We start from the raw sequence: 18,915 nt of genomic DNA, 5'->3' as shown, positions 1-18,915 counted from the left end.
TAGATTTGAAAATTTCAAGTTCAATTTTCACCCCCTAGGAGTTGCCGCAAAATCATGACAAGAAAAGGAAATATTATTCATTTTAAATTTTGAACAACTTTGCTTTTATAAGGTTCTTCATAAAATTAATCCTGAAGGGAGTTAATTAATGGCCATTTTTATCAATTGCTTTGCAAAGGTCACGAAAATTCAGCCTAAAATAAATCATATATAGAGAGGTTTTATGAAAGACTTCATAAAAGCAAAGTTGTTCAAAATCTAAAATAAATAATGTTTGCTTTTCTTCTCATGATTATGCGGCAACTTCTAGGGGGTGAAAATTAAACTTGAAATTTTCAAATCTAATTTTCTCAAAAAGCCCCTGTTGAAATATTTTGGTTTTACCTGGAATAATCATGGTTTTATGTCTATTTTCACCATACAAAGGTCCCAGGGCTCGGCACTTACTTTTGTCTTGATTCAATTCTAGCCCACAGTGTATTATATCTTACGAGTAATATTTTAATACCACATCCTTTTACATTATTAGAAAAATGTAATTCCTAGTTGGTAACTGTAGAATGCTCGCCCCTTTTCTGCTGCCTGGCTAGCCTCAGCAAGAATATGGCCCAACACGCTTGCATGCCTGTGGCAAGAATATGGCACATCATGTCTGCCTGCCCCTTTTCTCCCTATTCATATCCCTTGCTCACATCTCCCTCTTCCATTTCCCTATCGTCTGCTTTTAAAAGAGAGGTGGGGGAGTAAAGAGTGAAAAGAGTATGAGGTGCCCCCCATACTCTTTTTTGTATTCTCAAAATAGACTATTTAAAAACGGAACTCAAAGCCGCGAGGAAGATAAAGGAACGACGCATTCATAGGTTGCAATACTATTATTTTCCCAGAAGTAAAAAAATGATGCATTTGTACGCATTTGAGCTCATACGTTGCTTTTTTATTAATTTTCTTGATATGGTCTTTCGCCATTTGTGTTTTTAAATCCATCACGTTTTGAACCACTTTTGCGACAGAAAAAACTGAAAAATGCGCCGGGTTCATTTATTCATGGAAAGAAATAAAATGACGCAAGTGGGTTCGAGCTAGACGCTACAAATTATTAAAATCCTATTATATAAAGTAGGAAGCATTTTTTGTCTGTCACAAAGGATCTTGCTAACCGCTGAACCGATATTGTTCTCCTTCTTATAGGTCCTGGGAAGGTTTTAAACTATTTTGGGAGGGTGTCTTCACCCCCCTCCAAAAAATATGTGTTTACTATTTTGAAACTCAAATTTAAAATGGGATGAGGTCGATTTTTTCCCCTCCTACCTTGAGTGCCCCTAGAGGCTTCTAGGGGGGGTGTAGTCACCATTAATATTTATACAGTATTTTTCATAAATTTTTAAGTACTTAAAAGTAAAAGGATATTCTAATCTTTTACTTCTGAAATGGAAATTGAATAAAGAGATTCTCATGTTATATCTCTTAATATGGCTAGATAATGATCCTTTCCATACAATCTGGAGTTGATTAAATTTGTTATACTGTTGTTGTCTATAGTTTAGACTTTGTTATTATTTTAATATTTATAATAAAATATTTCAAAGTACCAAAAAAACAATGAAATGGGAAACCAATTTTAAAAAGATTTACTTATTTCATTTTTAAACAACCATACTTACATTAAAAACCCCCAAAAATTACAGTTTTTTCTAAAAAGTGAGAGACACCCGACAGCAAAAATTTATACTATATATGGTAGAAATTTGTTAAATCTGTTTTAATGAAAAATTTTAAAATGTGTCAAGTCCCAAAATTGTATTGTACACAATAAATCATGCGACACAAATTTAGAAAAACTGAGGTTAGCTTATAGGCCGATTTTCATTTTCATATCACAAATTTTTAGATTTAAAGAAGAATTAAATCTGAGCTCTCCAAACACACACACACATATAAATGGACAAAATAGGGAAGGGATAAAATTACTATTTTTAAAAATAAAATTATATCATTTCATCAGGTTACAATTATTTCGACTTTACGACGTTTTTATGCGGCGAAAAGTTACTATTTTTAAAAATAAAACTACAACAAACAGATTAGTTAATTGTTTTAAAATTTCCCGAAGTTGACGTGCAATGTGTGAAGTGTAATTTTTATGTTAGAAAATGGAATGGTATAACAAGCAAAAATTCTATCAAATTATCGCTGTGTTAATGCAACAATAGTGTGACATTTTCTTAAAAACCGACGCATTACTTATAATGTAATGTATGAATGTGTCGTTCCCCCATCCTCCTTGCAGCTTTTTGAACAGCTGGGAAGCAATCAATATTTGATTATTAAACAGTCATCCCCTTCAGCTAAAAAGGCTGATGGCGGCGCTTTAGAAAATCTTACCGCTTGCCAGTGCCATTTTTTAACAACATCTATTCAAAACTGCAGATTTTATAAGGGAAAATTCTCTAAGACTTAAACCGGAATAAAGGTTCAAAAACGTTCTGAATCTTTGAAAATTAATAAAATTAATAAATTAACCTATTTCTTTTTAAACAAAAGTTTTTTTTAAGATTCTTTGAATGAAAAAAATCTGCTTAAAACTAGTTTAATGCAGCTTAGAGTTTGAAACCAGTTTTATATTAGTAGCAATTTACTCTATTCTTATTTATTTAACAGCCCCATCCCTAAGGCCTCTCCTCTCCTCTCCTCTACACCTTTAATATTTTTTAGGTCTATTTTATATATGTATTTATTGATCTTAGAAAAGCATTTAATACAGATGACGAATGAATGTGGTGGCGTAATTATAAAACCTTGAGGACCATAATTATTTACAGTCCAATGTCCTCTCCCTATCTGGTTAAACTAAAATTACCTATAGGAGCGAAGGTATCAAAAGGTGGGGTAACAATTATTGGTGGTGAGATACAGGGTCCCCAGTAGTCCATCCTGAAAAAAAGATGTTTATTTAGTTAATATAAAAATATGACAATGCAAGGACGTTTAAGGAGGGGGTAAGATTAGGTTAGGTTATATTGGTTACTGGGTACCCCTGCTGGGATAGAAACTCCCCCCCCCCCCCTTTATTCCAGCATGGGTTGTGCATATGAAAAAAAAACTACTCCACACTCAAAAGGCACCTTGAGGGAAACCAAAATTTAATAATCAAATCTGTAAAATCTAAATTACTGATAACAAAAACCGTAAGTTAAATAGGCCACAGATAACTTTTTTATTAAAAATTAATTTATGTTCTTTGATGGAAATTATACAAAACAAATGACTATCAAAAAAGTTAGATTTAAAGTAAAAATCACAAAAAAATCTTCGTAGTTTTTTTTATTTATTAGATACAAATGATATTAAAAACAAGGATGAAAACATCTATAAGTAGCTAAGCTAAAAAAATCATGGCAAATCTTACAAATTTTTAGATGCCGCAACAAAAAAAGAAAGAAAGAGAATATGTAAATCTCAAACAAAATCACGAAACCTTAAAAAACAAAAAAAATGTCTGCTGAAGCATGACAGAAGGACAGACGACAAATCATTATATAGACTGGATGCACAAATGTCATAGGAATTTTCACTGAAAATATCGGGTACATGGCATATTTTTCACTAGCAAAAATACAGTGATAATACTGTCATAAACACAGTTTTACTGTCAGATTCACACCTGCATTTTTAGGGGGTATGACAAAAATACAGTTATTGCACTGTCATATTCACAGTTTTGCTGTCAATTATACAACTACATATTTACAAAAATACATCCATTTAATTTATGATTTGTCAATTATACACCTACGTATTGACAAAAATATATCTATTAAATTTATACTTATTTATTCATAATATTTAATACATAATATAATACAGTTAGGATGTTGAAATCATGTTTATAAAAGCAGAAATATAATCTATGATTATGGTTTTGTTCCTATAAAAAAGGTAATGTATAATTCCATTTTCCCCTCTCTTGGTAATGATATCATAATAGCCAAAATGGTTTTTGTAATGTACAATTCCACTTTCAAAAGAGGCGAAACTGTACCTAATGGTACATTCATGTTTACATACCAGCGTATTCATAAACATTGATTTCCTTTATTAAATCAACATAATAGTATTGTTATACATAATAGTTATTTTTCAATTTTACATAAAATTTTTATAATTATACATAATATCTTATGCATTTTTACAATTAACATAACTTAAAAATAGTATGTCTGATTTCTATTATGTCAATGTATCATTACCAAGAGAGGCAAAAATGTAATGGTAGATTACAAAAATTATTTTGGCCTTGATATCATTACCAAGAGAGGGAAAAATGGAATCAAACATTACGTTTATTAATGGGCCATAATCATATATTATATTTCTGCTTAAATAAAAAATCGATTCAATCTCCTAATTGTATTGAATATTTAATAAATCTGTTAATTAACAACAATATTTTTTTAAAATTAGTTTACCTACTCTATAATATCCAATATTTATCTTACCTTCTTTTGATAAGTTTAGAATTATTGTTGTGTATATTAATTTAACTATAAGCATTAATTGTTATAAGTTATTACAACTTATATTAATGTAAAAATATTTAGGTGTATTTTTGTCATCAAAACTGTGAATTTGACAGCCTCATTGAATTTCATGGGTGTGAAAATGACAGTAAAGCTGTGTTTATGAAAGTAGCAAAGTTGTGATTTTTACAGTGGATAAAAAAATATTGCCAAAAATACAGCTAAAAACGAAATTGACAAAAACACACCCACTTTTTGTCAAAAACACTGTGGTTGTATTTTTGCTAGTGGTACAAGTGGCAGCACCCCAAAATATCAGCTATATATCTTCAATAGCAGCCGAGAAAATCACATTTCCTCCTTAGTGTTAAGGGATGAGTGTAAATTATAGAGTAGCTTCGCTACTAACAAGGATTAAAACATTAATTTGACAAAGCATGATAGTATAGAACTACAGGGGAAAAATTGGAAATACTAATGGACAAATTAGTGAGTTAAATTACAAATGTTAATTGGTCATTTACTAAGTATATTTGCGATAACTTTTATTAATTAGATTCTTCCAATTTTTTACATTTACAAAACGGCCTGCATTATTGCTTCAAGATCCATGTCAGATCTATATAGGAAATAAATGTCTATATATGAGCTCAAGTCTTCCAAGAAATAAATGTGTAAAACTCATAGTGCTCCAATAATCCATAATAAACTCTCATTGCCCAGAACAATACGACCCAATATTTTACTTTATTAAGAATAAATTCATCTTTTTTATTTCATGTTGCTATTTACATTATGTTGAAGTATTTAATTACTATTCTTAAAACAGAAAATTTAAATTTATAATATAGTAAATTTACGAAAACTTAGTCTTAAAATAAATTGATTCTAGCGCCACTTTTAATGTGTTCAGATTTACAAACAAAAATTAAAAACATTTTAACCCTTTCGTGACGGTTATATAAAAAAATATATATTGGAAAATAAATTCCATAATTCAAATTGCATTTTTGAAAGAATGAAAAAAACATTATTGTAAATACGTATCTGAAGATCAAATAAAAAAAATGGAAGAAAAAGCAAGTGTGAGAGAGAGGTTTTAAAAAAAAGAAAACGCTAAGGCAGAATGTTATTATGTTCATAGTATCAAAGGCTTTTTATTGTAAAATAAATAACTAAAATCAGCCGGACAGAAATTTTAACGTAAGTAGTTGAACTTGAAGTAATCTTTATGTGCAAGTTGATATATTTATATTTATTTTCTAATATTTCCCCTGTGAATAAACAGTGAACCACCCGCCCCCGCCCCCCCCCCAAAAAAAAAGGGCATAGGAAATGTCAGGGAAATTTTAACAAAATCCATATTTCTAATTCTGAATAAAAAAATGCATACCTAGCGGATGCGTACCTAGCATCCAGGGGCTCTGTAATTAAAGGGGCAGAAACAGGCTAGAAAAAATAGCTTAAAAGCATCTAAAAATGAAATAGCCTAATGCCCTCATGGGACCTATTTAAAGCTTACCTAAAATTGAGAACCCAATCGCTTTAGTAGTTATTGAGATTTTAACCTTCAGACAAAAAAACTTTATATATTATTAGCGTTTGACCCTTTATTATCTACGGAATAGAGAAAAAGCTTAAACCCATCCCAAGACTTAAATCTAAAAATTAAATAGCCTAAAACCATCACGGGACCGATGTTAAGTTTATATAAAATAGAGAACCCAATCAGTTAAGTAGATTAGATATTAAGAATGAGACATTGAAATCAAATTGACAATATATTTACAAATAAAAATATTTTTTCATTAGTTATTTAATGTTGTATGTTGTAAATCATACAAAACTTGAATAGAAGATAAGATAATAAAGTCTTCCCTGGAAATACTAAAAGCTATACTGACAGACCGACGGCATATAAAGGGGAAAAATACATTTTTAATTTAAAATTAAAGCCGTCTATCTTTGATAGCAGATGAAGAATTATGTTTGACCCTCAGACGGACATTTCTAATTATAGAGGTGCTTCGCGTAAAAAAATATATTTGATAATAATTAAGCAAGTGAGGTTTAGGGTGCTTTCCCATATCGAGTACATATCAAGCATTGAAAATACACTCCAATATTTTATAAACTAGCGGCTTCGCCCCAAGAGGTTTAATCAAACCAATTTTTCGTAATTTAGATTTTTTTTTGAGGGGGGGTAGTTGACCCCACTATTTTAATTTAAGTTTTAAAAAGAAAAGAAAAAAATTGGGGGGGGAGGTATTTTACATTTTTTGGGGAGTTGGGGGTGTCCCAATCCCCAAGAAAATAGATATAAACCTTCCCGGGACCTATGAGAAGCTACCCTGTAAAGGAGAACCCGATCGGTTCAGCGGTTAGCGAGATCCTTCGCTACAAACAGACATACATCGTTCTACTTTGTATTATAGATAAATTGTAAATTAGAAGGGATAGGTTTTTCCCATAAGCCTAATTCTTGCAAGGGGTCCTAACCCACCGAGGTTTACACTTTATGTGCCTCTACTCTTGATAGGATTAATTAAAAGAATTTCTAAGAAATTTTAAAGCTTAACAAGGATGACATTATTTATAAGTTCTTAGTAAAGCTAATAAACATGGAAAGGTTTACAATAGATTTATACAATATCTTTGATAGTAGATGCATATCAAAGCTTTCCAACAGACGGACGGACAAAGTAAGTTATATACTGGATGTTCATCAGTATGGGGATGTTTTTTTAATTCCAGCCATTTATCTTTAATAACTAAAGAGAAATTCACGTTTACTCCTTTACGGTTTCTTACTGACAGACAGACATTTCAATTAGAGTACAAAGAAACATATGATAACATACATAAACTTTGTGAAGTTAATAAAAATCTAATAAGATAGACAATGTGGTTAAAACATTAGATTTCAATAGAAATATATACAGTAAACTTTAAACATACATCTCTAAAACCATAAAATCTAATTACTAAAACTTTAGCATAATGGACGGACGGACTGACAAGGATAATTGAATATATGATGCTTTTTAGTCAGCGAAATCCTCACAGACAAATGTGCTTTCTATTTTTATTTTAAAGTAAATCATGATTCTGATTGTGTACCAGACAGACATATAAAGTTCATGTAAGATTTTCTGCTAAAATATTTTTTAGTAGAGAAGCTACTCTATAATTTGAAATGTCCTTCTGTTTTTTTCTAATAACTCGGACCCTAAGGCGGCCTAAGGCCGCTTTCGTCACTAGTAGGAAAATATAGGTATAACAGCTGAATTCATACAGAAATATAGTATTTTCTCCAGTGCGATATAGATGGACTGGCGGTCAAATTGAGTTAAGTGTAGATACTTAATGATCAAGTTAATCTAAAAGAATTAAAAACCATATAAAATTACCCGTAATCCATGTTGACAAAGATGGACAGACAGTAGGGCGGATATATGAATTTACCGAGCCGCATAATGCAGCAAAATAAATCATATTTCCTGCAAAACGGCATGCAAGAAGGACAGATTAAATTACAGAGTTGCATTGCTCTACTGACAAAAAGCTAAAGTTGATTACAAATTAACTAAGATATTTACTTTTTGAGAAAAAAACACTGAATTGGAAATTGATTTCTATTCATAAAGTTAGTAAACAAACTTATTTAGTGTAACATCAGTTCTGCTTACAAGAAAAAGTAATTATAGACAATCTTCAATGTTTTAAAAAAAACGCAAAACTTCAAATAGCATATGTATACATAAACACAAAAATAATAATATTATAGCAAAATGCTTATGAAACCCAAATATCAAGTTAGTAAGCTATTTTGATACTTTTGCTTTTTCAATGTATTCTTTATATTTGGCTGATTATAATTTAAAAAGCTTGCTTTAGACTTTGGTCTTTGACAATATAAAAATTAGCTTTTCTAATTGTGTCTGTAATATCAATTTGTCGCTATTAAATCAATGCGGAAACGTTGGCATAACACATATTTCCCTGTTATAGGTGATTTTTACTTTTTATTTTCCTTTTTAAAAAAATGTTTATGAAAAGAGTTAGGGAGTTGAATCTATTTTTATAGAAGCAGAAATATAATCTATGATTACGGTTTTGACCCTCTGAAAAACGTACCATTCCACTTTCCCCTCTCTTGGTGATGATATCATCAACGCCGATATAATTTTTGTAATCTACCATTCCAATTTTGCCTCTCTTAGTGATGATATCATCAATACCGATACGATTTTTGAAATGTACCATTCCACTTTCAAGAGAGGAAAAACTGGAATGGTGGTTTACACTTTTAACATCGACATAATTGAAATTAAGTTAATTGTAGGAATGTATAAGAAAATATTTATAATTAAAATTTTTTATGTAAAATAAAAATAATAACTAAAATATTCCATAATATTATGTCAATTTAAATAAGGAAATCAATGTTTATGAATACGCTGATATGTAAACATGAATGTACCATTCCAGTTTCGCCTTTGTTAAATGTGGAATGGTACATTTCAAAAATCGTACCGGCGTTGATGATATCATCACCAAGAGAGGGGAAAGTGGAATGGTAGATTACGTTTTTAGAGGGTCAAAACCGTAATCATAGATTATATTTCTGCTTCTATAAAAATGGATTCAACTCCCTAACTGGAAAAGGTAGTTAATTGGCAAGTTTAACAGCCGCAGCCAATACAAATCACGCGGATTGAAGTAAATAGCATCAGCTTTCAACCAAACACAGCTGCAGAAGCACGGCTTATAGTGCTGCTCTAGCATCGTATTACAGACAATTTTCACGAATATTGAAATAAAAAGCATAAAATCAATACCAGTTTTGTTAAACCAGGCCTTCAGCCCCTCGAAGATTGTTTTTAATCTTATAATTTTTCACGTATTATCTGTGGATAGCTGTCTATAATACGATGGGATAAATAGCATGTACCTTAATTCTTTTAAGTTTTGCTGAGCATACATTCTTCTTGTGGATTCTTCGTTTAGCTGGCAAGGGGAGGAATATGTTAGACCGTCACTACCACAAACCATCTTCATATATAGATTGATACATTAACAATAGACAGCTTGTATTGTATAAGTAGCTAAGTAAAATCAATAGAAAATCTTTAGATTAATTTAAAGATAAACGAACAAGTTTGGATTTATAAAGCAGGTGTTTTCTTTGGATCTTGGCTATTCAAGATAATTTATTGGCCTTTTTATACCGCTTATAACTATGTACGAGTACCACAAGAACGTTAAGCCGTTTGGCATCTAGCGTCTTGTAAAATTTATAGATATTTGAAGATAATCGTACCTAAGAACATTTCATTTTGTTTTTACCTTTTGTTGGGTACATTGACAGATGCTTTGATCAGTTTCTTCAACATGTGTACACACCAAATTATCTCCACAAACTCCTAGCTCTCCGCCTTTCCTATAAATTTAATATGGATTACAATATCCAAAGAAAGATACTACCTATCCACCTTTCCTATAAATTTAACAAGGATTACAATATCCATAGAAAAATACTAGCTATCCACCTTTCCTATAAATTTAACAAGGATTACAATATCCATAGAAAAATACTAGCTATCCACCTTTCCTATAAATTTAACAAGGATTACAATATCCATAGAAAAATACTAGCTATCCACCTTTCCTATAAATTTAATAAGGATTACAATATCCATAGAAAGATACTATCTATCCTTCTTTCCTATAAATTCAACAAGGATTACAATATCCATAGAAAGATACTAGCTCTCCACCTTTCCTATAAATTTAATAAGGATTACAACATCCATAGAAAGATACTAGCTATCCACCTTTCCTATAAATTTGACAAGGATTGCAATATTCATAGTAACATACTAGCTCCCAACCTTTCCTATATATTTAACAAGGAGTAAAACATTTATAGAAAGGTAAGAGCTCTACACCTATCGTATTAATGTTATGTAATCGTTTTAAAATAATTACAACAATTTTATCATATGTTTCTATTTTATCTCTTTAATACTTTATCCATTAAATCCTTTTTAAGGACATTAAATCTTCCAAAAAACATTTTTTAGAAATAGATCATTACACATCATTTAGAATTGATTAATATTGTTAGATCTCTTTGATCCCTATTCTTTTATAACCAGTATCATTAAAAGATGATATACATAAAGAAACTTCAAACACAATAAAATTATAAGAAATAAATTTATAAGTATAAATGAAAATAGAAACAACTTCCCCCTTATTCTTTTGGAAACCTTTTCTTAAGGTAATGATAAAAAATGTTAAAGAATACTTAATTAATTTTGAAGTATATTCATATAATATTCAGGAAAAAAAGCTACATTAATTTTAAATAAATGGCGTTGTTTTCAAACATAAAAAAACGTGTAATTTTTTTTTTTTAATTGTAAGCTGCCTAACATTAGAACCAACGAGGTTGCATTATAGGGTCTTTAATCGGTGGGAGCACAGCCACTTAACTATTGCCCCCTCTATTCTTTAACTTTATTATTATAGACAAGACAGGATCTTAACTTTTCCAATTATATGCCACTTAATTTTATTCATTTTCTTGTCAAATACAACAAAAAGATAATTTATATAAAGTTATATGAACAAGTATAACAATCATCAAGGGAAACAAGCTCTTTTTTTTGAGAGAGAGAGAGAAAAATGGAACAATAAATCTACTTAAGCTTTAACAAATCAGTTATGATTGAATGAAACAAAATGAGAATAATTTAAGATATGTAAGAACAATGGTTGATAAAAAAAGAAATAGAAATAGAGTCGTACTATTTTTGGCTCTTTATATTCCGATTAACACATAAGTATATATGTCATTAATCCTATGGAATGAAGCATTCAGAGCTTCCTCATTATGGTAACAGGAATATTTTTCATTATGTTAAGGGACTGGTATTAAAAATCAGGATACCTTAGAATTACAGACAAATTCTTAATCATAGAGTAGCTTTAAACTAAAAGTAAAATGAGAAAAAAAACTGTTAAAAGCAATGAAAAACAATAGTACAGTAAAACATATTTCAAGCAATGACTGCATGACTGAGAGACCAACTAATCATAACAAGTGATTTTTAGAATAGATTTGCCACTAAATATATTAATAATAAGATCATATAGTCTTCATTTAGAAGAAGTATAGTTACATAAACTATTGCACTTTTTGTAAAATCATAATTTTATAAATATTGGTTCTCTAAAAATGTATTTAGGGTCTTTTATAATTTTTCTTTTCGGTGTGAAATCATTTTCGCCTAAATATCCACAGGAAAAAATAAAAGTCACCGCCAAATTAATAATATTGTAAGCACTATTGTTCTTATATTTAGCTGAATTATTATTTTTTATTATCATTATTCTGATCTGCAATTAGATGATTATTGGCCGTTTTGTTATGCTGTTAGCGGCTACGATCCCAGAGGCCCCTACGGGCAATGGATGGGGGGGGGGGGGGTTAAGGAGTCGACCTCCCCCTTTTATCAATTTTAGTTTTTTAAAAAAGTAAAAATAGTTATAACCCTTTCCAGGACTTATGAGAAGCTACATTGTGAAAGAGAAACATATCAGTTGACCGGTCAGTGATATCCTTCACTACAGACAGACCCACATACACACATGAATCCATCATGTTACTTTTATATGTATAAGGATTTATCGTTTTATTCTTTTAACAGTTTTTACAACTTTGAAGTTTTATTAGTTAAACTTTTGTTAAAGCGGATATAACCATGATTGTTGTCATTCTTGTTACAATCAAGTACTTTCATATTAAAAATAATAAATAGAAAATAAAACATAGTTGTGAAACTATATAAGATACTAGCGGCTACGCCCCTAGAGGCCTCTAGGGGCACTTGAGGAGGAGAGAGTCGAATTTAGTAATTCAATTTCTTATTTTAGATTTTAAAAGAAAAAGTAAAAAAAATTTACGTTTGATGTTTGTTTTTCGTTAAACTCTCTTTCTAAAATTGAGAAATTTAAAAAAAATTTAATTTCTCTAGGGAGGGTGGTGGTACCCTCCCCCAAAATAGTTATAAACCTTCCAGGGACATATGAGAATCTACCCTGTTAAGGAGAATCCGATCGGTTCAGTGGTTAGCGAGATCCCACACTACAAACAAACAAACAGACAGACAGACAAACAAACAGACAAACATCGTTCTACTTTGTATTATAGATAGATAAAGACTAGGAGTTTTATAATAGCAAACAATGTTAGTATAAAGACGGATTTAAGTAAACAATCTTATAAAGAGCTTAACAAATCTCTAAATAGTTTTAAATGTCATTTTATGCAAAAAAAAAAAAGAATAAATAGAAAAAATAGAAGACTTTTCGATCCAACTCTTTGTTATTTTTGTTGTTTTAAAACTTACAGCACTAAAATAATGCTGTGATAATTTTCTGTTTGTCAGTTAAGATCTCGGTAACAACAGAACAGATTTTGGGGTGATTTTAGATAGGCCCCATGATGGGATTCTGTCTTTGAATTTAGATGGTTTTGAGCTACTTACTACTTCCTCAACTAGATGCCAGAACGCAGCCCTAGTGAATGTTCATAATATTTGCAGTACACGAAAAGACTTTAGCGTAAATAGTAACGGTTTGACGGACAGACAAATTGGAAGGTTGACGTACGTACATGACATAATGATAGAATGGCTACAGTACTTAAAAACGTGTTTTGAAAGAAATGATGATCTTATCAATATAATAAGAAACTGATATCAACGACAATAATATATTTGCTGGCTATTCATAAAACTTAAACTAAAGTAACAGGATGTCTGTCTGTTTGTCTGTGTGTTTGTAAGGATCTCGCTAACCGCTGAACCGATCGGGTTCTCCTTAACAGGGTAACTTCTCATAGGCCCCGGGAAGGTTTATAACTATTTTAGGGGAGGTCACCACCACCATCCAAGAGAAATCACAAAAAAATCTAATTTATTTTTACGCCGAGAGATTCCAACGCAACATAGCTAGGTATCATAGACACTTGAAAGTTCCAAAGGCACCGGCTAAAAAAACTGGTTTTAATCTTGTGATTGTACATTTCTATATTCGTAGAAAGCTGGATATAATACGATGCTAGACATAGTTTTTTCGTATGGATGAGAACCGGTTCGTATCCACCGGATTCGAATGAATACGAGAATAGTTAAACAGTATCTTTCTACAAGACTTAGAACTTATTCTCAAAAAGCTTGACTGTAAGGAATTTAAAAATGTAGAGGAAATTTTAATTTCTGGAGATTTCAACATTAGTGTTTTATCACATCTAAATCATGCCCCTACAAATAGATTTTTATCATTGATGCTTACCCATTCCTTTATGCCTACTATAACTTTACCATCCAGAATAAGTGAAAACACAGCCACTTGTATTGACAATATATTTTCTAACAAACAAAATCTAAATTTTCAAAGTGGGTTAATACTAGAACATATTACAGACCATTTACCTGTCTTTTTAGCACACACATGTGAGGGGAAGGAGGAAAGGGATGATATAAGTGAAGATAAAGTCAGAAGTATGTCTAAGAAAAATATTAATTTTTTAAAGAAAAATTAGCAAAATCAAATTGGGACAGTGTTATGAATGAAATTAGGCCGGAAGTAGCTTTTGAGTCATTCCAGAATAAAATAGAAAAGGAATTTAATGAAAGTTTTCCCTTCTTAAACAGAAGAAAAAATGGAAAAAAACACCCCCAAAATCCATGGATGACACAAGAACTACTTTCTATCAGAAGACAAAAAGATAAGTTATTTAAAAAACGCATCAAATGCCCTAATGAAACTAATTTTAACGATTGGAGGGACTTAAATCGGCTTTACCAAAATAAATTAAGGAAGGCAAAAAAAGATTATTATCACAATAAATTTCTAGAATTATCAAATGATATTAAGAAAACTTGGACTCTCATAAACTCAGTTATAAATGGAAGAAAGCATAAGGAAAGTTTACCTAACATTTTTTATGATGACATAAAATCATATTCAGGGGCAAAGTCAATAGCTGATGGTTTCAACGACTTTTTTTCAAGTATTGGGTCTAAAATTGCAGAAAATATACCAAAATTTGAATCTAATTTTCACAGCTTTCTTGGGGAGAAAAATGATACTAATTTCAATTTTGGTATTGTAACTAAAAAGAACTTGTTGTATGCTCTAAATAAACTTAAAAGCAAAAAGAGTTGTGGGGAGGATAATATCTCAATCTTTCTTATCAAAGAAGTTATAAATGAAATTATTGATCCGTTAGTATACTTATTTAATTTATCATTAAAAACAGGATTCATAACACAAAATTACAAAATTGCTCGTGTAGTACCTATTTTTAAAGCAGGGGAAAAAAATAAGTTTACTAATTATCGTCCAATTTCTATTCTTTCAGCATTTAGCAAAATTTTAGAAAAAGTTGTTGCATTACAAATAATCAAATTTTTATCAGATTGTAATATCCTGTATAAATATCAATATGGATTTCGTCCTAATCATAACACAACACAGTCTTTATTAAATTTACTTAAGCATATCTATGAAAATCTAAAAAAAAAGAACCCTGAATATACAATAAACATTTTCCTAGATCTTTCAAAAGCCTTTGATGTCCTAAATATAAAAAAAATTTTAAACAAACTTGACCACTATGGTTTTAAAAATACCTTGAAATGGTTTGAAAACTATTTGATAGGACGGCAACAGTTTGTTACAATCAATGGTGTAAATTCAGCTAAAAAAATCATTCAAACGGGGGTTCCACAGGGAAGTATTTTAGGCCCCCTCCTATTCATTCTATACATAAATGATTTACCAAATGCAACATCTTTTTTCACAAATTTATTTGCTGATGATATTACTTTTAGCAAATCAAACAACAACTTAAATGATTTAATTGCAGATTCTAATTTAGAACTCAATAAAGCAAAAAATTGGTTTAGAGCAAAAAAACTAGCCTTTAATGTATCAAAAACTAAATATATGATTTTTCGCCCACATAAAAAGCCATTTGATCCAGAGTTATGCACATTGAAAATAGGAGGGGAAAAAATTGAAAGAATTGGCAGAGATTGTAATACTAAATTTTTCAAGTTTGTTGGTATTCTTATAGATGATGAACTAAAGTGGGACAAACATAAACTACGTAGAAAAAAAAATGGCAAGCTCAGTCTATGCCCTATCCCAAACAAAAAAGCTCTTTCCAACCACTACTTTAAAAACAACCTACAACAGCCTTGCTAAGCCCCACATAGAGTATGGCTTAATTGTTTGGGGTGCGGCAAAGGATGAGCATATCACAAAAATTCATAACCTACAGAAGAAAGCTGTAAGAAATATTTTCAATGCTAAGTACAATGTGCATGCCGAGCCACTGATGGGAAAACTAGATATTCTTAACATTTTTGACCTAAGGGATAAAAATGTAGTTGAATTTGTCTCTAAATATTTAGAAAACAAACTTCCCAAATGTATGCTTAATTTTCTAACACCATTGCAAAATACTAGATCAAAATGTCTTAGAGTAGAGAAGCCAAATTATAAAATCTATGAAACTTTCCCTTCAGTAAAAATCCCGAAAATTTGGAATAGTTGGGCAGGTGAGCTAAGATCATTAAATTCATCCAAAGCTGTTAAAAAATATGTAAAAAATAAGTGTATATCAAAGTACAAAACATTTCAATGCAGGGAGAGAAAGTGTTATCCCTGTGGAAAAACTTAAATATAATTTAAATATCGCAACCAATTAGCTACTTTAATGCCATACCCTGTAAATAGCTAGTATTATTTTATATTATTTGTGAAACTTGTAAATATATAAAAGATAAATTATTAAATGAAAATTGGGCCGAAGGACAGTCAAGATTGACTTTAAAGGCCCTGTAGTACAGTTACCCTTATTATGTCAATGTAAATAAAAATAACTATAAAAAATGATGTAATCTAAAATATATTAATTTGTAAAATTAATCTGTAATTTACTACTAATAAATCATATCATATCATATCATTACATGCAGACCAGGTTCAACACCCTCCTATGATTTGATTCAATCAGTGGAGTCTTACAGTAATTACAGTAATTAGATTACAATTAGTGGCTGAAACGTTTGGCCACTCAACTTAATGAACCAACCAATAAAAATAAAATAAAAGTCTGAAAAGTTGTTAAGCCAACGAATAAAATAACTTTGGAGACTATTGTATAAAAAACAGCCAATTGTCCCTTCCCTCTCTGGTCAAATCTAACACCTTGGAAAACTTGTATAGAGACAAAACTTTGTAATCTAATTATTTGCAAAAGTGAGAAAAAAAGGATAAGCTGCAATTAACCCCAAGAATGGAAAGATAGTTTTTCAACCTCTTAGTAGTAACCTCATGTAGATGCAAGATCTAAATTTCAAATGATTTAAACGTACAGATAAATACTTTTAAAGAAAAGCTTCGCTTCTAGATTAATCTATCTACACTTTATTATAAATTTCATTATAAATTTATACAACAAGAGATATTCTTCCAACTTTTGATTGACAGCTCTGTGTAATTATCTCGCGCGCTTCAGGGCACAAGACACAGATAATATGGTCAGCCCTCAGGCATTTTTAATGTATTTTTATGTAATTTCAAGCCTATTATTACCAATATAACACCATATATGGGTAATACTAGCCTATCCATGGTAATATCTATGTGATTGAATAATGTTATATGCTTATACAAAACATTGTATCTATTGTTAAAGTAATCATGTAACCATTATGTATGACTAAGTATACCTATAGCCACAGCTACATTGACGTCACAAGTTTAACATACAAACACTTCAATTGAACAGACAGGACTAGATCCTGGTTAGAAGTTGTCTTTATGGCTTGCACCTCTTAAAATAAGGCAGTTATTCACTAACTCTTGAACTGACAAGTTCTCCTCTTCTCTCCTGGCTTAAAGGTAATGACTTAGTTAATTTAGCATGCATTGTATAGTATTAAATTTAGGTTCCTTTGTACTTGGCATGAATTGTGCATAGGTCTTACGTTAGAGGCCTAACACTATGCACAATTAGATGCTTTGGACTTAGGCAATCTCTTGTCCTACACTACTTATGTTTATTATCTCCTATCCTGTAACTTGCATACTTAGCTTATTCACTTGTATATATAAATACACTTTATTAAGCCATCTTCCTTAATTTATATAGATCGAACATCATAACCAGCTATTTATTCTTAGTTTAAAGCAATATAATACCATGCGTGGGTATTTGTTGGACTGCCACGGGTTCAACCAAATTCGTATTATACTTGTGGGAATAAAAGGAAAAGCATTCTTCACTGACAAGCCGACTTTGAGAATGTCTATGTGTATTGCAATAAAAGTAGGATTTAAGTAGTACTCATAAAAGAGCGATCTCCATATCCCAGATTTTGGACAAGCGCCCCATTCGCACTACCACTCATATTACCATTTTAAATGGTTGATTAAGTTCTTCGATTTTTAAATAATCATCTAGAGAATGCAGAGCATCATCCGCAAGTAATGGGATGCGATACTCTAACACCCAAGGATATTTGGTTAAGTAACATCTAACAGACAAGCAACTTGACCTTTCTCTGATGTACATGGTAATGATTTAACCCTGTTTATGGGCCAAGGCATTCCCCCTACTCTAACTATTTACGTCGCACACCTGATATGGCAGCAGCAGGAATTATTTTCGAACCTCCCCGGGATCCAGCGGATGCACTAAGTGTTAAGACATAACTGTGGATTTTGAAAATAAAAATACATTTGAGAATGACTAACTATCGTCATGTTCTAATTATAGAGTAGCTTCGCTACTAAAAGTTGCTTACTCAGTATCGCAAAGTTCTCCCTCACTCCTGCCACAAACCTAAGCAAAAAACAAAAGATTGGAAAAAAGTTTTAATCTTTACAACAATATTTGAATAGTTATTTCTCGCTTCGTATCATATACAGCATTCCGCGGATATAAAATGTACAATTATAAGATTGAAACCAGTTTTTATATTCGTAGAAAACTGGATATAAAACGATACTAGACATAGCTTTTTCGTATGGATAAGAACCGGTTCTAATCCACCGGATATTAATCGGTTTCGAATTAATACGAGAATAGTTATTTCTCGTATCGTATTATAATCGGCTTTCCGCGGATATAGAATGTACAATTATAAGATTAAAACTAGTTTTTTTTAGCCCCGTAATGCCGGAGGCACCGGCTAAAAAACTGGTTTTAATCTTATGATTGTACATTTCTATATTTGTAGAAAACTGGATATAATACGATGCTAGACATAGTTTTTTCGTATGGATGAGAACCGGTTCCTATCCACCG

The 18,915-nt window shown here is 30.8% G+C and overlaps 1 protein-coding gene across 2 annotated transcripts in view; it reads right to left on the bottom strand.

Annotated features, from left to right (window-relative positions):
- Window positions 1-18,915, bottom strand: part of LOC145318885 (insulin-like growth factor-binding protein-related protein 1) — a 47,661-nt gene that overhangs the window by 19,729 nt on the left and 9,017 nt on the right. For both annotated transcript variants that reach the window (XM_080160554.1, XM_080160553.1), the window contains exons 3-6: window positions 18,413-18,450; window positions 9,867-9,960; window positions 9,472-9,572; window positions 2,858-2,931 (exon numbers count right to left, since the gene is read on the bottom strand). In XM_080160554.1, the coding sequence (XP_080016680.1) occupies window positions 2,858-2,931; window positions 9,472-9,572; window positions 9,867-9,960; window positions 18,413-18,450 (307 nt within the window). The remainder of the gene's footprint in view (window positions 1-2,857; window positions 2,932-9,471; window positions 9,573-9,866; window positions 9,961-18,412; window positions 18,451-18,915) is intronic.

Source organism: Acartia tonsa, chromosome 5 (genome assembly GCF_053477335.1).
Source record: "Acartia tonsa isolate MP-2025a chromosome 5, ASM5347733v1, whole genome shotgun sequence".
NCBI lineage: Eukaryota > Metazoa > Arthropoda > Copepoda > Calanoida > Acartiidae > Acartia > Acartia tonsa.
Note: the sequence above shows the minus strand (reverse complement) of the source record. Positions and strands in the feature narration are given on the sequence as shown.